Source organism: Asterias rubens, chromosome 4 (assembly GCF_902459465.1).
Source record: "Asterias rubens chromosome 4, eAstRub1.3, whole genome shotgun sequence".
In the NCBI taxonomy this organism is placed as follows: domain Eukaryota; kingdom Metazoa; phylum Echinodermata; class Asteroidea; order Forcipulatida; family Asteriidae; genus Asterias; species Asterias rubens.
Window position 1 is genome coordinate 4,390,967 of NC_047065.1, and position 22,658 is coordinate 4,413,624.

The window sequence follows — 22,658 nt, forward strand, 5'->3', positions numbered from 1 at the left end:
ATTTCAAAAAAAAGGAATCTAGCGCCCCAGTCAGTGGGTCTAGGCCTTACCTTTTTCCATGTTAATTGCTTTCATGTGCTTTATGATCTTGATAGAATAGTGATTTTAATTGGTATGTTATGTTAACCCTAAATCATGAACCATGTGCAATTTATGCATTTTCTTACCTAAAATTCACTTTTTCTGTGAAAGTATATAATCTTTTATATCTGGACAATTATGAATTGGCAGAGTGTAAAAAAATTAATTATAAAAGTGTCAATCAATTATCATGAACATAAATACTATGACTTAATTACTATTACACTTGCTATTTATCCATGTGAGTCCATTTTGGATGATGAGACCTACTTGTATTGCACCTTGCCATCAGGGTTGCAAGAAGCTGTGGAGTAATTTTCAGCCGACTTTTACAGATTTGCCCCAGAAAATGCTGTAATGGCCTACATCTATGTATTTTACTAGAAAAACATTTTAGCCAATTTGGATAAAAGCCTATTTTCGTTACTACAAAAATGAAGTTAGGCCTTTACAAATAGCACCGAGTAGGTACACTATCCCTGTAAGTAAACTAATACCTTACTTGGTGTAGGTTAGTTTGGCCACTTCCCTTCAGGTAGATCTGTTTTAGTGGTTCCTTTTCTCCTGACACATAAGTTTTTCATCAAAAACACTGTCTTCTGTAAAGGCAAGAGAATAAAAAAAATGAAAATACTTACTTAATTGAATGAGAATATTGTCAAAGGTTAGTTATTTTAGTTGATTTTAAGTTTTGACTGGATTTTTTATTTTTTTTTAAGTTTGTCAATACCTTAGGGTGGTCCTACATGTATTTATTTTTTAGCAAAATCTATGTATTATAAGTAATTAAATATTTATTAATGCACACAATTTTCTTTCCCTGTGTATTGCTTAATTTCAAAGGGCATTATTATTTACTTTGCAACAAAAGTATTCAAGGTAAAAAAAAGAACATTTGTCTGTAGGATTTGTGCTTTGACATATTAAAACCATTATCAACGAGTTTGACTGCATGACTTGTAATCACAAGGTTGTGGGTTCGAATCCAACCAAAGCTAACTGCTGTTTTCACAATGACTAGAATGAGATTGCCATCTAGTTACTAAATCAAAATTTATTGATTTGTGCTACTCACAGTTATAGAAGTGCAATCAATGTTTGTGTGGGCGAGATTGGCTGTTGCAAGCTTGGTGTTGTATTCCCTTGTGTGAGACTGCCTGGTTCCCAGGACAGGAAGATCAAACGGTTTCACTGCAAAAGGCCTACTTTTAAAGGCAGTGGATACTATTGGTAATTGTCAAAGACTAGCCTTCAAAGTTGGTGTATTTTAACATATGCATAAAATAACAAACCTGTGAAAATTTGAGCTCCATTGGTCATCGAAGTTGCGAGATAATAATGAAAGTAAAAATAACCCTTGTCACACGAAGTTTTGTGCGTTTAGATGGTTGATTTCGAGACCTCAAGTTCTAAATCTGAGGTCTCGAAATCAAATTCGTGGAAAATTACTTCTTTCGAAAACTATGGCACTTCTTAGGAAGCCGTTTCTTACAATGTTTTATACCATCAACCTCTCCCTATTACCGATTACCAAGTAAGGTTTTATGCTAATAATTATTTTACCGATTACCAAGTAAGGTTTTATGCTAATAATTATTTTGAGTAATTACCAATAGTGTCCAGTGCCTTTAAGTCAGAATAATTTCTTCAGATACTTCAGAGAATTAATTGTTTCCATTTTGGTGAATCTATGATAACATTGAGGAAATGATGATCACTAAATCACCAATATAAATAGAGAAAGTTCCAGAGGAAACAAGTTTCATAAGTATCTAACATGCAATTATAAAATGAAACCTTTTTAAGTAAAGTTTTGTATTTTTTTTACTTTATTTTGTATTATTATTTGTGATTCAGCTCTTGTTGTTGGCTCAATGAAATATCTCTGAAAAATAGTATTAATGAAATCGAACCAAAATGCACTTTTTCTAGAGGTCAATTTCAATCTTGTTTCGTCAATAAATTATGTATGACAAATACACTGAATACATTTTGATTTGACTCACAACAATCATTTCCATACTTCTAGGCCTAGAATTATACACAGATGCCGGCCCCGGTCTACCTCAGTAATTTCACCATTTTTTGAACGGAAGTGCCCTTTTGCAAAATGGTAAAGCCTTGCCTCAGTTTCATAAAGCCTGTAAGCACAAACATTTGCTTAGCATGACATTTCTACCTTGGTAAAAACAGGATTAACAACCAAATTTTCATTTGTTGCATATTGCTTGATATACTGGTATTAAGCTGTTTGCTAAATCCTGAAAATCACGTGGAAATTTGGTTGGTTATAGTCCTGTTTTTACAAAGAAAGAAATTTCACGCTAAGCAAATTTTTGTGCTTGCAGGCTTCATGAAATTGGGCTGTGTTTGTTGTTTTTGCTGATTTAAGCCCCCAAAACAAACTTATTTCACATTTAAATAGCTGGGGGTTTTTTCGTTTTTTTTTTTTTAAAGTTCGCTTAACAAAAGCCAACAAGTCGGTGGTGATGATCCCAACATTATCTCGTCCATGTACAAATAATTTTAAATAAACAGCATCTTCTGTATATATACATACACATAATAATATACATAATATATACATAATATATTTGAATGATGGGCGTGAAAGGCAGTTTACCCGAGTGATACATTTTGATAGATAACACTATTATAATATTAGTCAAGAGAAGAAATTCTCAGTCAGTAGTAGGGCTTTTAGCACCCCAATTTCATAGGCCGTGTGCTATGCCTAGTAATGCCCTAATTCTACCTCCATGGTAATGCCATCTGAATTTTAGTTTTTTAGTTTTTTTTGTCTGACATTCCCGAGTTTATATGGTGCCGACATTCTTGGTGCCGAGTGGGTGCCGAGATTGCAAGGTGCCGAGTTTGCAGGTGCCGAGTTTGCGAGGTGCCGAAGTGTCCGGATACCTCTTGTTGCCTTTCGTTTGCATAGACCTTTTCGCAAATTAATACCGGGGCGCGCGCGTAAAGCTAGGATTAGGTTCATAGACCTTTTCGCAAACACTGGGGCGCGCGCGTAAAGCTTGGAATTAGGTGCATTGTGGTCTAGCTGGTATCCAAATTTGATCCATATCTATCCCACAATGCACCTCATTCAAGAGTCTGCGCTTGCGCATTGGTATTTGCGATAAGGTCTATTGTGGTCTTGCTGCTGGTATCCAAATTTGATCCATATCTACCATCCCACAATGCACCTCATTCAAGAGTCTGCGCTTGCGCATTGGTATTTGCGATAAGGTCTATTGTGGTCTTGCTGCTGGTATCCAAATTTGATCCATATATATCCCACAATGCACCTCATTCAATGCGATAAGGTCTATGGGGGTTTCCCCGAAAAACAAATGGGAATATTTTTAGTGCGATTGATTGCAGAACAGAATACGATATTGCGCTGCCACATTTTTATTTCACCAATTTAATTTTCTATAGTTGCCCCGTTCGCTACAAAAACAGCAACACTTGCAAAAGCTGCATGTGAATTTGTTAGTCTATTTCAGCTGTGAAGTGCATGGAGGAACCACCGGTAACTATTTAAAATCAACACAAAAACTGTAGTCAATAAATCAAGATTTAGATCGAGGGAAGCACAACATATCCATGGCTGGCTTGAGTCGTTATGACGCTTTCAAGGAAGAGGCAGAAAAATGGTGCCGGGAAAACTCCACTGCTAGGTGGCAACTCTTCCTGGCAGATGAGACAGATAGACAACTCGTCTTCACTCATGACAATGGAGAAATGTCATTCAGTGTCATTTGCCCGTCTGATAACAAAGTGAGCAACGTCAGTCTTGTAAGTAGCCCATTTGTTTCAATAATGACAATAATCACTATCAGACAACGGAATGATGGTTGTGGAAATGTTGTTCAATTTTTCAATGGGAAAAGTTTCTGTATGGCGCCACCACTTTTTCATTTGATATGAAATAATATAGTAAGTAGGGCCTACTTTTAGAAACTAATATGGGCTCAGGGCCTATCTAATTTAGCTCGATCATGAGATATCCCTTTTTCATTTTGTAATAAAAATGAGTGAAAAAGTGGTGCCGTGAAACCCGTGATACGGAAAGTTATCCACTAACACTAACACTAACAGCTTGCTGATCTTCCTCAGAGTCAGAGTCAACTCAACAGCTTAAGGGCCAGTCTCACGTACTGCAGTGAGAACTGAAACGTAAACGGTCATAACGCAAAGAGAATTAACGCATTCTATTGCCTTGGTTGAATTACTCTGCACAGAATACGCGCACGCTTATTCAACCAATCGAGGGCGTGCAATGTTAACATGATTATTATCGTTTTTCGTTTATCGCTGCAATGTGAATTAATGGCCCTTTAATTGTTTCTAGTCCGTATAGAATGCTGTGCCAGCACGTCTCCTAACCTGGTACTACAACCACATCATCCCAATACTTCATGCTACTTCAGGACAGTGGCTATACCTGTCAATCAGCAAATTCAATTCAAAATAATCCTACTCACATTCAAGGCACTACATGATACTCCTACAAGTGTGAGATTCGTTCTATCTATCGTTCGTGGAGACGACAGCAGAACGAACTTCGATACCTACATGGTATAGGTCCACCCTACCTATATAACCTGCTGTAGCTCCATACCATGAGATCTGGCATGAGATTTATCAGCAATACACTTCGTGTTCCTTGAACTCGCTTGGCCAGCTGCGGGGACAGGTTCTTTTACAATATAGCACAAAGACTTTTGAATTCACTTTCAAAAGACCTCAGACAACTGCACAGCATCACTCTCTTCCAGCAATTTAACAGTACTTAACTTAAACTTCTACTAGACCGGCACCTTTGAATGGTTTCAGGAAAGTGCCCCTCATAAATGCTGTATTATTATTATTATTATTATTATTAACTTCTGTGTACATTATAACATTTTCAGTAAAGTAAATATTTTGTTTATAATTTTGCTGTAGATATCCAATAGCAGTAATGATGATGTCATGCGCATTGTAAGAAACATCCATGGTATTAACAACATTCAGGAGTATTTGGGAAAGGTTACAGCAGCTTTAGAACCTGTAAGTATAATTCCACGTGGCGATAGAAATACAATGGTCGTACTTTGGCCAATCCAATGATAATAATTGCTAAGGCCCGGTGGCTGGGGCGCTGTATAACTCTTTTGAAAATTTAGCTAAATACGATACAAAGAAGGAAAAAAAAGGAAGTACATCATCTGGGCCCTGTTACTGCACGCGCTGTGTTCATCCTAACTATTGTAAGGTTTTTAAGAATGCTTTATAAGTTACGTTTTATCATTGAAGCCAGTAAGCCGGTAAGCCTGACCGGGGTTGATAATTTTGCCGCCAAAACCCGCACAAAATTATTTACTTTAAAAAAAAATTGTTATACTTTTCAAATTGTTTATTTCAGACCAGAAGTATCAAGAATTCAAAAGCTACTGAACTTCATTAGCTCTTGAATTCTTATTTTGGGTTATTAGCATTCCACCTCCAATTATGGTAATAAGTCAAGTATAGCAAAGTCAACAGAGCTGGCCTTCTCCATAGCCTGTGGAGAGAACCTTTGTCTCATGAAAGAAGTTCATCAGGCTGGTAACATATCAACTTATTAAATGAATTTTCTACAAAACACAGCCAGAAACCTGGACCATAAAGAAATTGGAGCTTCAAGATGGCTCGACGGTACATACACAAGGGCCTTCGTCCTAAACTGTGGCTTGGGCTCCAGCTCTGATCTGGGCTCTGTTATAAGTTTTCGAGTCGCGTATTTTTTGCACATCAGGTAGAGCCGGAGCCCAAGTAGAGGTTTGGAAAAGGCCCCAGGTTTCAAATGAGGCTCAAAACAACTTGTGGCGTGAGCATTTAAGACCAAAGACCAGATTTACGTAGACATTATAATTAACAGATTATTATTTATTTAACAAAATTATGAGAGATTGTCTAATATACTATGTCATGGATGGCCACTTCAAGGTTAGGACTAGTAGTAGGCATCCGTCCGTCAATCTGACGATGAACTGCGCCCGGGGGGTTGTCCTCTCTCTTGCAGCTGCGGCTGAGAGTCCGATTCTTGCATGGCAGTCTCTGCCACAGTTGTTGCAGACCTACGGGGAGGGGGCTGACACAGGGGTGGGGGCTGCTACTCGCAATTTCCTCCTCTAACTCTTCTCCTGCAGCAAGGAAGTGCTTTGGGCTATAGACCTAAGTCAACTGTCGCCTATAGGGCATGCTGCCACCATACTCCTGGGGCTGAAACAGGGTTACCCCGTAAGGAGGCACGTATCATACACTAGAAACCCGGCTGGTAGAGCAGAATACACTACCTCTCCAATTGTGTATTAAGTATATTATGGTTAGTGCCTCATTCAAGGGCACAAAATCAAACCCACACTCCTGCTGCTGACAACACAAGAGCTTGGGTCTGGTGGGGACACTAGACTGCTTGGCCATGACACGCCACAAGAACATTTAGAACGACAGTTAAAAACTCTCATGACCTTGCTCCTGTTGTCACTGTTTGCCTTTTCAGCTTGTGAACACTCATATTAGCAGAGAGGATGAAGGGGACGACGATAGTGAAACTGACATGAACGACGATGATTACTACAACAATATGGATGAAGACGAATCTCCACATGTAAGGTAATACTAATAAAAAATAATAATAATAGTGGCTTTTTATGTAGCGCACAAATTGGCCACTCAGTGACGCTCCTGACGCTGTAAGATATGTGGGACTACATTTGAATTATGAGACCTTATCCTTTTATAGCACGTTTACAAGGTGCTGTGGCGCAGTTTGCTGCCGATCAGACCAGGATTACTGAGGCGAACCCCTTCTCTTTACGATAAGTACACTGCGTTCTTCAACGTGCGTCACACAACACACGGGATCAACAGCTTTACGCTCCATCCAAAGGACAAAGCATTATGGTTAAGTGCCTTGCTTTTAAGGACACAGGTGTCACGACTGACGAACCAACAATCTGCTGAACAGAAACAACAGAGCTTGAAACCAGCAGTGCTCTTTTAATCGCTAGGCCATATGACACGCGGCGCCACGGCAGGAAGCGTTTCCATTGTGAGATGATAGGTTGAACCCTAAAAGTCTAAAAAAAAAATTTTAAAAACTCGCCTAATGACTTCACTTTCAAAAAGTGCAATCCCCGAGGCTAAAAGGAGGCAGATCATTGGATGATAGCTGTTTTTTGTGCGTAGAAACAAAGCGTAATATTCAAAGTGGTCAATGAGACCTCATTTGAAGGTGCGTCCAGCAATGTGCTTCTACCATTTCAATTGTTTTTTTTTAGTCAAATCTTTTGTGCATGATTTTGACTCTCAATTCAGCTCATTTGATTGTCATGAAAAACATAATTTTGAAAGCAGGAAAGCTGTGGCTGACTCAGTTTATGATGAAGACTCTGACTTGACGAAATACTCAGGGGCAGGATCTCAAACATCAGTGCGACGTCTAATTGTGGGTAAGCTCTGCGATTATTATTACTAAATATCAATTGAATTCTGACGGTATGTATTTTTAATGTATGGCAAAAAATGGCCCCAAAATGCTAAAAACCACTTAACTGGGATGCAACCAAAGAAAGACAACCTTCAAAGACTGAGGAAATCAGGACCTAATAAGGGTCCTGGACTGAAACTCATCCTTCCCTGAGACCACTCGGCCACAACGACCACTCGGCCACAACACTCATTGTCAGTCCTCAACTTTAAGCTGAGTTTTAGGCCCCCTATATAATTGATGAAAGTTCATTCTGCGTTTTAAAATCATTATTTTGAGTTTTCTTGTCATAGATCTAAAGATGTTCAGACAATCTGATGGCAAGTTTGGTATTCGGGGAAGTCCAAGGAATGACAATTTGTTTCTTTGGGTAAGTAGTGTTGATTAAGGGAACAAAAGGGTAGCGACAAGTTCTTTAACGGCTGTTTAAAACCAGCAGGGTCGTTGCCGTGCCTTTATCGCACGGCAACGAGCCTGCAAGGTTTTAAACGGACGTTAAGAACGAGTCACTACTCTTTTATTCCCATTCATAAATGCCCTTTTGTTAAAAAACGTTAGCAAAATACAATTATAGACACTTTGACAATTGAAAACTCAGGTTTGAAGTATTATTTTGTTTTTACTTTTATAGTGAAGAATCCGTTTGATGCGCGTGGGTTGTGTGTACGCGCGTGGGTTGTGTGTACGCGCGCGCGCTTATAAATAGATCATCGCGCACACTTAGAAATAGATTACACGCTGTTACTGATAGCTATGATATGCGCGTTCCCAGAGATGCGAAGTTCAGAGGCCAGCTATGCGTGAGATTTTTCAAAGCCTAAAAGTACGTAATAAAAAATGATTTTTTAAATTGTCTATTATGAATAATGGTACAGGATGTGCAGCTGACAGATTTCGATGCTGGATCCCCACTGACTAGAGACCTGAATCGCTTTGCAGCACAGAATAAGGAAAGGCCAGAGCTTCATCTTGAGGTGATCTTCCCAGATGATTACCCAATGTCTCCACCATTCATCAGGGTCGTCAAACCAAGATTTGAATTCTTAACAGGTAAAATATACCTGGGAGTCAAAAACCCTTTATTACACAGGGGGGGGGGGGTGTATTAAAGGCAGTGAACACTATTGGTAATTACTCAAAATAATTATTAGCATAAAACCTTACTTGGGAATGAGTAATGGGGAGAGAACATTGTGAGAAACTTCTCCCTCTGAAGTGACATGGTTATTCGTAAAGAAGTAATTTTCCACGAATTTGATTTTGAGACCCCAGAAATAGATTTTGAGGTCTCTCGATTTTGAGGTCTCGAAATCAAGCATCTGAAAGCACACAACTTCGTGTGACAAGGGTGGTTTTTTTTACCTCACAATTTCGACAACCAATTGAGTTCAAATTTTCACAGTTTTGTTACTTTATGCTCATGTTGAGATACACCAAGTGAGAAGACTGGTCGTTGACAATTACCAATAGTATCCACTGCCTTTAAGCACTGTATACAAAATGTTTACCCGAGTTCTGTGAACAAAATCCACATAGGCAAATCACTCAGTGGGATTAAAACCCATGACCTTTGCATTGCTAGAGCAGATGTCTTACCAACTTAACCACTGAGGTTGCCTGGTAGCTAGAGGCAGTTAAAATTCTATAATTTAGCAAAGGGTACCTCAACAACTCGCATGGAGTGCTCCCCACATCCTGTATCCAGGCAAGTCAGTTATAAACAGACATTATTCAAATCTAAATCGGAAATGGTTTATTGGAACATTCTCTTGTTCCACATCTAGTTTACTAAATATTCAGATTTGATGGTCTGTTTTTTTGTTGCAGGACACGTGACAGTAGGGGGCAGCATTTGTATGGAACTATTGACAAAATCTGGCTGGCGACCAACAAATGATATAGAGGTAAGTTCTGTTACATATTTTCCCGCCCATTTTGTAAAAGGATCTTTGAAAAGATCCTTCATCGTGATGCATGTTCAACACGGGGCCTTTCTGAAAACAAATTGAGAAAAACACGCTTGAACATGTTGGTTTTTCTTAAATTAATCTGTGCACCTAAAGGGTTTATGATCTAACATAACTTGGGAATTCCTTTTTACAAAATTCATCAAAAAGGTTTGAGATTAAGCAATCGATCTATAGACCCATTGCACATGATGTCACACTCTCAAGAAGGAGGCAGATCATTGGAAATAGCTGTTCTCTGTGCTTAAAAGCATGCGGGTGACCTCAGCGTACCTATAGTGTTTCGCGTTATGCAAGGGGGAGCTATTGATTTCTTACACAATACAGAATGCGCCTACGAACAATGCGCGTAGTTTGGGATGGCAACTCTCTTCTGTGCATGTTTGTTTACAATTTTGACACCCAAAATGACAACCAGGATAGGCACATGTGAGTACGCTGCACGTATTGCAAGGGGTCTATTCCTTAAATTGACATTAATCTTTCTTCTACTCTTTTGTTAACGCAGAGCATCTTGGTACAAGTCCGATCAGCGATCATGTCCGATCCCAATGCAAGGCTACATCGATCCCAAGCGAACGTGCCATACACTATGAAGGAAGCTAAGACGGCATTCCAACGAATGGTTGAGCGATACAAATGGGATAAGTAATGTTTAATGTGCATCAACTCTTTCTGCTGCGTGTTTTGGCACCTTATGTCCCTAAATCATTCAAAAATATCAGAAATCAAATCGAAGCATGTTTGCTTTTTTAGATGTTGTGGCCAAGCGATCTACATGTAGGACTGTGGACTCAAGTTCTGAATGTGGGTTCGAATCCTAGTCTGGTCAGCCACAACACTTGCGTCCTTGAGCAAGGCACTTTATCATAACTACTTCCGTATACCACGCGCTCGTGGTATATGGAAAAAAAATATAGCGTGTCTGTGTCCAATATCCAATTCGGCCTTCCGCCTCGTTGGATATGGGGCGCAGAAGTGCTATATTTTTCCGAATTCCACTCGTGCTTGTGTGATAACTTATAATGTGTTTTTTGTATGCTTTGCGGCTGACATTTTAAGAAAGATGTTTTGAAATCTGTAGCTACCTATCTTGAGCAGAGAGGAATGACAAGAGAAATCTCTGCTTTTTAAGAAATTGTTTTATGTACATACATGTAATAAGTCTAAAGATAACTTTTAATGTTTTGGTTAAGATATAGTTAAAAAAAGTGTTTTTGTGAAAGTGACCAAAACCATTTTTCCTTTTGAAGGGCTTTGACTTGCTATAGAAGTTAATTCATAGGCCCTAGTTTTCCCAATTGTGTTTTTTTTTAAGAGTACAACTGTATTGATTGATATTAACTTTGGTTTTTACCCATACACCGATGTGTGTTAGCACTGTATACTCAGTACTTTTCCCGAGTCCTGTGAAAAAATATCACAGGCATGTTACTCTGGTGTATTGATTGAATTCAAATTTTTGTGTCCTTATAACACTTGGCATTTTGGATGGTAAGCATGAAAATCTGGTAAAGCTTATCATACACAATGGCAAGAAGAAAATAAAACAAGCTTTGGTTCCCAGTCACAAAAACTGTTTACATTTTTTGTTTTAATATCAAATCTACAAAATGTTTGCAGTTAAGCCCTTGGCTGCCGTGGGATTGTTTTTTAATGAATAAATAATTAAAATCTTGGCTGGTAACCCATTCACCTACCCGTTTCTTGTCAATTGTTTGTTGGGCCCCAAAAAAACTTATGAAAATGGGATCATGGTGTACTCCAAAGTATCGTTGTTGAGAAATTGACACCAAAAAAGTTCTATCAATCAATGAAATAAAAAGTGAAAAAGAAATTCATGAAACATTATTATTCCATAATTTAAAACTCTTAAATAATAACTGCAACAATTATTTTTATGCTTGTGTAGTGATATCAAGGTGAATAATTTTTTTAAATTTGAGATACAAGTTTGGGGGAAATTACAAAAATTAAATACTATTTTGTTATAAAGTGTGTTTTTACAATATAATGTACATGGTTGTCATACAAATTATATGTTGATCTGTATTTTAGAAACATGTGCTCTATGTTTAATTGGTACCTTTAGCCTCTTTACATTGGACGATGTCTTATTGCGTAAACCTTTTCTGAACTCGATAACAAATGATGTTTATTTATGTTTCAGAGTTGCAACATCTCCTTTTGATTTGGTCATTTATGTCAGTTAAAGGCAGTGGAAACTATTGGTAATTGTCACGACTATCCTTCACAGTTGGTGTATCTCAACATTTGCATAAAATAACTAACCTGTGAAAATTTGAGCTCAATCGGTCATCGAAGTTGCAAGAAAATAATGAAAGAAAAAAACACCCTTGTTACACGAAGTTGTGTGCATTTAGATGAATGATTTCGAGACCTCAAGTTCTAAAGTATGAGGTCTCGAAATCAAATTCGTGAAAAATTACTTCTTTCTCAAAAACTATGGCACTTCAGAGGGAGCCGTTTCTCACAATGTTGTATACCATCAACCTCTTCCCATTACTCGTCACCAACAAAGGTTTTATGCTAATAATTATTTTTAGTAATTACCAATCGTGTCTACTGCCTTTAACGTATTTTACACCCAATATATTCCATTATTAAGCTTGCAACGACATACACTCCTCATGCAAAAATGCATCAGGAATAAAGAATAGTTTGGGGTTTTATGCCTAACCCAGCCGATGTGTGTGTGATAAGTTTGTGTACTAAACCCTGGTTCATACTTCTTGTGGAAGCGTAGCAAACTTCCCAGCACTAGACGAGGAAAACATCAAGAATGTTTGTCACATCATTTGCTTTGCATTCATTCTCATGTGAAGTATGAACCGGGCGGGCTTTGGTAGTTTTTTCCCTGAATCCTGCAAAAGAAATTAAATATTACCTAATTCATGTGACACTCTGACCAAAAATTATATTATTATTTTTGTTTTAATACTTACATTCATGTCTTGATATACTTGTACATTATATGGATACAAAATATTAATTTTTGCCATATCAAGTCAAAACATTCCATCAGAAACCCAACTTTGGATTTTTTCTGATCAGTGTAACACACGTAACCATAGAAAATAATTAGGTTGAAGCAGGGAAACACATGTAAATTCATAAAAAGTTAGTATCTTTGTCAGATACAAATAGTGTGTATTTTGAATAAATCAATCTTTGCTAAACTTAGTTTTGCATTCCGTTTTCTTTTCCTAAACAATGATACATGTTATTTTGTTTATTATTTTTGTTTATGCAAGTCGCCCGACACACAAGGCCTGAAGGCCACTTCAAGGTAAGGGCTACAACTATTTGTTCCAGAGGCCATTGCCACCTACTCCTAGGGCTGAAACAGGGTTACCCCTTTCACAGTCCATACGAATGTAGGCTTGGGTATCTTCAACTCGAAAGCCTAGCCGTTAGAGCAGAAAGCACTACCTCCCCAATATTATATAGCAAGTGTCACGACCAGGATCCGAACCCACACCCTGCTGATCAAACACCAGTGCTTGATACCGCCCGGCCGTGACACTGCCACAAATTGCAATTGGATGAACTCACAACATTTTCAGGAAAAGCTGATAAGTTACCAGTACTAATTTTAATCTCCATTATTTACCAGTAGTGTCCAGTGCCTTTTAAACCCGAGTGTGCCACACTTTTTCCGAGCCCAGCCAATCATCAACTTGCTAAGAGTGAAATTTGTGTTCCTGAAATGATGGCATTTGGAGCCAAAGTTACAAATTATGCTTGGTGGTGAAAGGGTAAATAGAAGAATCCAGATGAAGAGTGTAGTGGCCTATTGTTTGCATTTTGTTTTATCTATAAAAATGAAAGAAGGAAAACCCCACAAATTAAAATACCGAAATGCATATAAACCAATAGAATGGCAACGTTTATATGCAATCACACTTTATCAGAAAGAAGTAAACATTTGAACAAAAACAAAGACCGCCAGACTCGTCTAACTGTCCGAGTGGCCCGAAGCTAAAATCACTAGCCTCAGGCCTGGGGTCCAGTATACAAATTTGAGCACTGCACTATGTGATAGACCTACTTGTCAGGATGGATAACTGGACTGCAGAATTGGTGGCGTTACTGGCCAATAGACCGATCCAGTAGGCTCCGCCCACGACGCACGTGTGAGCAAGAACACATGGGGCTCTCCAATGTCTTTCTGCACAACTCTGCCGGGCGCGCCAAGATATGCGCACGCTTGTCGGACCAAAGTGTCGGACTTTCGTTGCGTTGTGATTGGTCAATACGCAATGGGGCAGAGCTTAATGGATCGTTCTATTGCTATTTGCTAAACATACTGGTTTATGGTCAGTGGTTCACTGGTTGTTTCAAACTTAACTTCTCTCCGAAATCCAGACTTTCTGGCATTGACTTTTCCTACTAAATGTACTACATAATAGGAACCAGATTTTCTCAACACAATGATGAGGCTATCTATCAGCTGCTTGCTTAAAACAAGGGGAAATACTTTGTCTTCAGTAATTTCCATAGGAAATAATTTTTGTTCCACATGGAACTTTCCAAATGAATCAAGAACCTTCAAAGTTAAGTTCTACCTGGATCATTTGCAATATGATGAGCTCAGCCCTCAATTGGCATTAAGCCCCGCCCACAATAAGTTACCCCTTGATCGATATCTTCCATCTAGAGTTAAATAAGAACTAGAGGGCGCACTGGTGATATTGCTTGCACAAATGTGACTGGACCGCAAGGAGACATGTACTCGATGCTGTATTGTCAACTTACAAAATGGCCGCACTAACACACGCTCTGTGATGCCGTTTTGCAGGAGTGTTTTGTGAACAAAGAAAACGTCCCCACACGCGCATGCCGGGGCCGCAAATGTAGGCCAGTGCGCCCTCATATCTAACTCTATGATATATTCACAGTGACATATTCACAATGATATCATAACCCCCTGGCACCACCTCTTGTTGTTCTTGATTGTTTAGTACTACTTGGATCATTTGCATATCGGTTGCTCCGCCTTCCATCGAGACTGGAGGATTGTCACCGGTCGGCACTATCTCCGCCCTCATTGGATGGTGCTTCATAATTTCAATGCCGTGAACGGCGCCCAAGTGTCTCGAAAGGTGGTGCTTGTGTCGAAATAGATAGTTGCAGATCTGACATTTGAACCTTCCTTTGGTCGTGTGAGCTCGGTAGTGAGCCCTGCATAGTGGTTCAGTCTTGAAGCGCCAGGTGCACCCAGGGAAGAGGCAAGGGAACGGACGGTCCATGGAGTGAACGGCCATATGTTTGGTGAGAGTTGAACGGTCCGTGTACGCGGATCCGCAGATGTGGCACAAGACGCAGCCGCTGCTGTGCACCTGACGATGCATGTGGATCTCGCTGTGGAGCTTGGACTGGAAGCCACACTGTTGACACTTGAAGATCTTCTCCCGGTGAGATCTCCGGTGTGCGGTCAGCCGGTTCCTGGACTTGAAGGCCTTACCACACTCATCGCACAAGAAGTTCTTCTCCGTGCGATGAGTCTCCATGTGAACCCGCCTCAAGCGAGCCTTCTTGAACACCTTACCACACGTCTGACAGGGATAACTTTCTAGCGTTTTCTTCTTCTGCCTCTGCTTTACTTTCAGTCTGGTGTTTTTATGCCTCAACGGATTCAGGCAAGACCTGTAATTTGACAGGGACGTTATTTGACCTCTGAACTCCTCCCCGTCTTTCTTCTTCTTCTCCAAGAACATCTTTTCATACTTGCCTACTTTATAATCATTAATAAAGTTCTTGTGGGAGTCAAACATGTGCCTCGACATCATTTCCACCTCATAAGTATGGTGATCGCAGAACAGGCATCTGTAGATGGATTTACCGTAGGTGAATTTGGCTCCTTGTACAGTCACAGTTTCCAAAGCAAATCTGTAGTTGATCGTGTCTCGTAGGTACTTCCCGGTGGCCTTTTCGGGTATTTGTTTTCTGATTAATGAGTAGACGTTTTCATCCTCGTCATTGATGCACTCAGTGTCAGGGTCAACCACGACAGCGATGATCTTACCATCGGTCTCGCCAACCTCAACCACCTCATAAGGATTCTTCTCATTGACTGGGTCGCCTTCTTGAAAACTGACTCTGTGATGGTCAGAGTAATGCTCCACCATTGATAAGTCAGAAGAGAACTCCTCGAAGCACAGTTCACACCGATACCCCCTGGGTACATCCTTGTCTGAAAATGTGAAGTAATAAAATAATTTTTCAATAGACCGTACTAAATATGACGTCACCGTTCAAATATCTGCCCTACAACTCTTGGCGTCTTTGCGCATGTGCGTGGGGGTGTGCGTGCATGTGCTGTAGAAATCAAACCGAGAATGCTGCGTGCTTCATTGGTGTTTACGTTTGGACGCGCATACAGTTTGCCCTACAAGATGGCGACTTTCATAGCAGACCGTTCTAAATATGGCGTCACCGTTCAAATATCTGCCCTACAACTCTTGGCATCTTTGCGCGTGTGCGTGGGGGTGTGCATGCATGTGCTGTAGAAATCCAACCGGGAATGCTGCGTGCTGCGTGCTTCATTGGTGTTTATGTTTTGACGCGCAAACGGTATGCCCTACAAGATGGCGACTTTCATAGCAGCAAAGGGGTTAATTCAATATAGTCTGTAACATGTACCTTGCAGAAATATTTTTAACAGCCCATTATTATGCATGCATAATGAACATGATCGACACATAAAGGATTCTGAAAGAAATCCGAGTCTCAAGCAACTTACACGATTTTGAAGCAATGCGGTACGCAGCTTTGAAGCCTACAGCATGGCACCCACCTTCACAGCCTGATTTGTTAATTGTACTCTTGTTTCCCAAGAAGAATCGCGCTATATTTTTAAGATGACGCTTGTGCATATGGGCTAGTGTTGTCACTTTTTGTAGAACCTGGATCAATCTTTTCCACTTCACTGCTATTGAATAAGGGAATCATTGTGTGGTGAAGAGGTTTTTAACTAGTGGTTTAAACCCGCGCCGAGGCCTGGACTTGATACATTTACCAAGAGGAAGTCGAGGTAAATTATCAAGAACCAGGCCTCGGCGGGTCTAAACCACTAGTTGAAAATCGATTCAACACACTTCCCATTCATAAATACCTTTTCAGTCAAAAAACATCAACACTTCCTGGTCAAAAGGTAAAATAATTGCAAAAATTTTAATTCTTCAATGATTTCTTTCAACACAACACCCCTCCAGCTATGAAATGGTAAGGCCCTCGGGTAAACAACTCCTTATAAGGAGATGATGTGCATGACGCGCATATCGCATGATGTGGCACAACTGTTTCAGCCGTTGCTCTCGACCAATAGGAATGAAGAAAACTGTCTTATAAGCGCAGGTGCAAGCGCCCATGTCACGCCCATGTTATAAAACTTTTTACTGGTGTTATAACATCCTTTCAAACAACCCCTCGTGATGCCCTCTCGACCAATCAGAATGGATAAACTGTCTTAGGTTTTTATGAATGAAACTTTAAGCATTCATGACTTGGTTGTTAGGCCTAATTGCTAGATTTCTTTACTCTGTGACCATTATCCTCAACATGGTCTCTACATCACCATTATGACGATAACTCAGAAACCACATGAGATAGTGCTCGAAAAAGTTAAAATATCCTGCATGTCCTGCCACCACTTTTTCATTCATCATGAAATAAAATAGTATCTAATTTACTCAACTTGCGCTCTTAAATTGTATCATACACTTATAGAATGCTTCAATGGGTAAAATATGACCAAGTTTGTAGACTCTGGTTTACAGTTGGAAAGTTCGTCTGCTCGAGAGTTAAGGGGAGTTAAGATGTCAAGGAGGAATCTTCTCGCCACTTTTCAACATCAAAGGCAAAAAGAGATAGGTATAACTTAAGGTAAATCCTTGACAGCCAAACTACTAAAACAAAAGCAAAGGTGGATTTCCAGTAAGCTGTGGCGAAACCATGATATTATGGAATATCGCGATACTAAGTTGGAAACGATTTCGGATCGATTTGGTTTAATCGCAATATCGATATATCGCGATATCGATTAAAGGCAGTGGACACTATGAGGAGAACGGAAAGACCGAAGTGATGGAGACAACCAGCTACAGTTCGGAGAACCGGTGAATCTTGAGACCCTTTTTGAAGGACAGAATAGTCTGAGCGGTTTTAATGAGGACAGAAAGACCATTTCATAGGCGAGATGCAGCAGTAGAAAAAGCTCTATCGCCAGCTAGTTTGTGTGACTTGTTCACCACAAGGAAGATGGCATGATAGCTTCGAAGGGAGTATGTGCAGTCATGGATTAAAGGCAGTGGACACTATTGGTAATTACTCAAAATAATTATTAGCGTAAAACCTTTCTTGGTGACGAGTAATGGGGAGAGGTTGATGGTATAAAACATTGTGAGAAATGGCTCCCTCTGAAGTGCCATAGTTTTCGAGAAAGAAGTAATTTTCCATGAATTTGATTTTGAGACCTCAAGTTTAGAACTTGAGGTCTCGAAATCAACTATCTAAATGCACACAACTTCGTGTGACAAGGGTATTTTGTCTTTCATTATTATCTCCAAGTTCGATGACCGATGACAGGTTTGTTATTTTATGCATAGGTTGAGATACACCAACGGTGAAGACTAGTCTTTGACAATTACCAATAGAGTCCACTGCCTTTAAGTATTGCAATATCGCGATTCCCAGCTGAGACATCTTGCACCCCATAGGTTTGGAGTAAAACCAGAAGAAAAGGTCATTAGAACACCTCTCTTATGCTATGACTGTCTCTTCTACAACTTTCACTGGGAGTTTGAAGACTGATGATGTCAAATTTAATTACTCACGATTATATCGAATATCGCGATATATTGTCGGCGATATATCGTGAATAAAATAAATCGATATCGCCCAAGCTTAATTTCAAGAGCCAAAGCTCTGGAACAGTCGCAACGTTCACCCTGTTTCTAATAATGTCTGCAAGCTTGAAAAGCTGTGTAGTCACTAACAAGTAAGAGGGCTTTCGGGCCTGTATGCTTCGCTTGTGTACGGGCAAGGGCACCGAGGCATTTTCTTGCTGTACTTATATGAGGAAACTGTAAATTTCTACTGGCTCATTATGAGCATTTGAAGGGCACCATGGCAATGACTAGTGGCACGAAGGCAGTTGCCTTCATTGCCTCCTTGAAGTATTAGGCTTGGGCTTTGCATAAATTGGAACTACTCGAAAAATCACAGCAAACCTAGTCTTCATCCGGCAAAAGCAAATAATGCAAAAACATGGTCTAATGATATTGTTGGCCAATCACCCCCCCCCCAATTTTTTTTTATTTTTACAATTAACGCCCAGTGTAGATGCACAATTTGAAGATTTAATGGCGTCGGGACAGAGTGATGAGGATAGCTTCAGATGATGTTTTTAGCAGGAACAAGAAAATTACGATAAGTCTGAAGATAAAGGATAAGTGGCAGCACTAACTACATGTAGCAAACCGTTTTTAGTAAAAAATTTCGGACAAGAAAATATTTGTAAAGGAATAAGTTTCATACCTTGCTGGAAAAAATACTTTCAGAAGCTCATCGGATGTGATAACGTGCTATAATATAGGGTCTAAGTATAATATTGTGATTACGGGTATTATCGGCACAGAGAGTGCTGATGCAGACATCACATTTTTTGACCCAGCCCCCAGAGTGTTGGCGCTCAGGTCCAAAGTTACTTTTAAAAACAACAACAGAGTACATTTTTCTACTTTCCCCCAAATCGGAAGCTCTACACGATGAAACAGTATCTTCACCACACACCACTGAGCTTTTTAGGAGTACAGAACAAAGTGATTTATCATACAAGTGTCAAATACAGAACGCCTCAGAAAGCAGTAGGGCCTATACAGGGATGCAATTTGCAGATTGGTTCAGTTGCTTGAGTAATGCAAGTGTTGATATCTCTGTTTTTATTTTTTTTTAAGTGAATAGTGTCTGAGCAGTCTCAATATCATCAGCAGAAAAAGGCAGAGTCGAAATTCAGACAGTATTTCAAGCAGCCTGGTGCTGGGTTGGCAGAAGATTCTGTCCCCCAGATATTCTTTGTCCCTATATTGCGAATTGTGTCCAGGAAAAAAATCAATTTAACACCACTATAAGCAATTTTAAAAAGTTCTGGCAAATAATGTGCAGTTTTCTTTGTGAACACTCTTGTGTTAGTCCCAAGTGGTGAGATAGTTGAGTTGTCACTGCTCTCGCGCGAACTGCTGGTTGCCGACTTCTTCTCCCCATGTCAGCTTGTACAAGTGGAGAGCACCGCTGCAACTCGACTACAGTATCTCACCGCGTGGGACCATAAACGACTTGTCTTAGCTCACCTTGTTGGGCTGTGATGGCTCTCTGTTAAGATCGATTATATGGTAAGACTGATGTTAAAAGAGAGCCATAACAGCCCAGCAAGGTGGGCTAGCGTCGTGTGTACATCTACACTACTGAGTTTCAGTATGTATCATTGCATGACAGGTACTTTTGCAACAGCTTTCACACCACACAAACAGACACATGTTAAACCACTACTGACCGAGCTAATTTAGTGATGATAATGAAAACTTTTAAAGTGCCGATATCCGGCGCAAGCGGCTTTCATGGCACTGCTGTACAAAAAACAACCAACAAGCAGGGAAAGTAGCACCACATAATTAGAAAATAGACTAAACAAATGCTTCTTTATGTTCTTGAATGCCTAGTGAGGGGATAATGTCACCTGTTTAAACATGGCCACACAATCTTCTCACCACCAATAAGAATGTAATAAACTGGAGGATATTTATGAGAAAAATAAATTAAAAGTACTTACGATTTGTTTGATGCTTGAGGAATGCTATGACTGAGTCACATTTGTGCTGACATCGGCCACAAATGAAGGTATCCTGACTGGTAGCCTCGTCTAGCTTATCCAATGGTTCCTCCATTTCTACGAATCGTTATCAGCCTGTTATTAACAAGAGTACAATATTTTATCTTAGTAACTGACATCAAAATTTCGTTAGCCTTGGAGGGCAGCCTACCTTCGAGAAAGAAAACTCTGATCACAAACCCGGGTCGGTAGAACTTGTTTGCCTTGGTCGGCAAGCTGCCTAGGAGAAGGAAGTCTCTGACCACAAAACAGGTCAGAGGAGTGGCGTCTCAACCTAAGTACTCAGCCTGTAAGGAAGGATGCTAGGGTGGGGTTCTCCTTTTTGTTATCACTCAAGGCTAGAATTTGACACTGTACCCCAGGTCTGAGGCCAGCGATTTTAGCCTTGGGCCAGTAAGCTTCAAGACCTTACAAGTCCGACAGGCTTGGTTAGTAATTTTAACACCAAACCTACTGGAGGGAAGCTAGTAAAACCGAACACACAACTTCAACTGCCTACAGGCCTGTAAGGCATTGCTTCAATTGCTAAAGGCAAGCTGCACAAGTAAACATGGATGTGTGGCTAGGGATTATCCTTTGCCATACTACATAAGAGTTCAGACACTTCGTCAGGTCAGACAATTCGACAGCTTGACAAGTCATCAGCGAGACAACTCGATGGAGTGCCGAACTAAAACAAATTGATTGTGAATGGCACATCTCCGTCACTGACAATCTTCACACACATTTCCTGGTCACATACATCCTGTACTTTTCTAAATTCTTTGAGCGGATTTCAAACAAGTATTCTGTTTGCTTCTCTTTGGGCAGATGGATAACACAATCAAATGGAATCGCACCTAAAGGATGTTACAGAATTGGTAAGAAATTGTGAATATCACAGATTTACATCAAACTACTTTTAAACCGTTTAAAAACGGTTTACCATGTTAAATGATGATGATACAGTAGTAGAAGACATCCCTTGAATTTGAAATACTTCTGCCTGAAATATCATATTTGATGAGAAATAAATAATTTAACTTTTGTGTTTCGAGTTTATCGCTCAGTGAGCTCTTTATTAACACAATTCTCTTCCACAAAGAGGATTTGAACTCCACTCGTCAACTTGTCTGATCAAAAGTCAACTCGATGGCTAATTGGACAAGCCATCGAGTTGTCTGACTGTCATGTTGAGTTGTCTGATGGACGAGTTGTCTGAAAATGATCGACAATCTTCGTGGTCACTGGTGGTACTGTTTCTGACTACTCACTCACTCAGTCCATGGCTCAGTCACAGTGCATAAAATAGCAAACCCCCCCATACCCCCCCCCCCCACACTGTACACAGCTGGCGAGAGTTGTCTGACCAATCAAGTTGTCAGACTGTTGAGCTGAAGTGATGATCCCTCGCGATCATGCACATCTGTAAACATCCTAGCCCCTAGTGGACGGCAATTGCCAGCTTCAAAAGTTTTGGAAAAATTTCAACAAAAGCAGAAGGAGCACACACATTTTCGAATATGCACCACAAGCACATGCGCTACATTAAATTGACACAACTGGGGGAAAATAGTGGCATAAAAATGCGTTTCTTATTTGGAAAATGATTTGGAAATGATTTCAACTCCTGAAGAGACTTATTGGTTTATACTTCCTGCGATTTGTGGGCATGCATAGCAAAATTTTGACGTCACTCATTTATTTAGGTGTTCATTTTTTTAGGCGTAGGACCCAAGCATACCAAGCGAAGCAAAGGAGTCGTCCAGCATACTTCCTTTCCTTTTGGCTTTCATTTAAAAAGTCTCACTCAGTCAATTCAAGGTTTTCAAGTTCAAGTTTTTTATTTTTACTTTTAGTTTTATCCAGAGAAACTTACTCTAATTTTGTTTATTACAATGCTGGGGTACACAAGAAGACCTACACATATACTCCACATTCGATATGAACTCATTGATAATGGGTCGCTTAACCTACATGACCTACCTCACCTGAAAAGTGCAAAATTCAGGCTTGTTGTCGCAGGTGTCCAACACAGAAATTAAACTTTCCATTAAAATGAACCAGCGCCCTCAAGCGGTAGTATGTGAAACTAGTAAAGTTTGATACCCAGACTTTCACATATATACACCTGTTCATCGCTATGTAAAAAGCACGCAATACACGGAAGGTGAACAGCCTATAGTTATTTAACAGCAGA

The 22,658-nt window shown here is 39.9% G+C and overlaps 2 protein-coding genes across 4 annotated transcripts; one reads left to right on the forward strand and one right to left on the reverse strand.

Moving 5' to 3' along the window:
• Positions 1-3,399: 3,399 nt before the first annotated feature.
• Positions 3,400-10,940, forward strand: LOC117289490 (ubiquitin-conjugating enzyme E2 Q1-like). 2 transcript variants are annotated; one of them, XM_033770629.1, is made up of 8 exons: positions 3,400-3,879; positions 5,032-5,136; positions 6,611-6,723; positions 7,465-7,562; positions 7,894-7,970; positions 8,476-8,650; positions 9,428-9,504; positions 10,076-10,940. In XM_033770629.1, exons 1-8 carry the CDS (start codon positions 3,688-3,690, stop codon positions 10,217-10,219), a joined length of 981 nt encoding a protein of 326 aa, XP_033626520.1. In that variant the 5' UTR covers positions 3,400-3,687; the 3' UTR covers positions 10,220-10,940. The 2 variants fall into 2 exon arrangements, with proteins under 2 accessions (XP_033626520.1, XP_033626521.1); XM_033770630.1 differs by having other exon boundaries at positions 3,401-3,879; positions 7,468-7,562.
• Positions 10,941-13,026: 2,086 nt separating this feature from the next.
• On the reverse strand, positions 13,027-22,517 carry LOC117289720 (zinc finger protein 429-like). Of its 2 annotated transcripts, none has more exons than XM_033770979.1 (3): positions 22,450-22,517; positions 20,420-20,554; positions 13,027-15,784 (listed from the first exon to the last, which is right to left on the reverse strand). In XM_033770979.1, the coding sequence occupies exons 2-3, from the start codon at positions 20,532-20,534 to the stop codon at positions 14,484-14,486; spliced, it is 1,416 nt and encodes a 471-aa protein (XP_033626870.1). In that variant the 5' UTR covers positions 20,535-20,554; positions 22,450-22,517; the 3' UTR covers positions 13,027-14,483. The 2 variants fall into 2 exon arrangements, with proteins under 2 accessions (XP_033626870.1, XP_033626867.1); XM_033770976.1 differs by having other exon boundaries at positions 22,445-22,510.
• Positions 22,518-22,658: the final 141 nt, after the last annotated feature.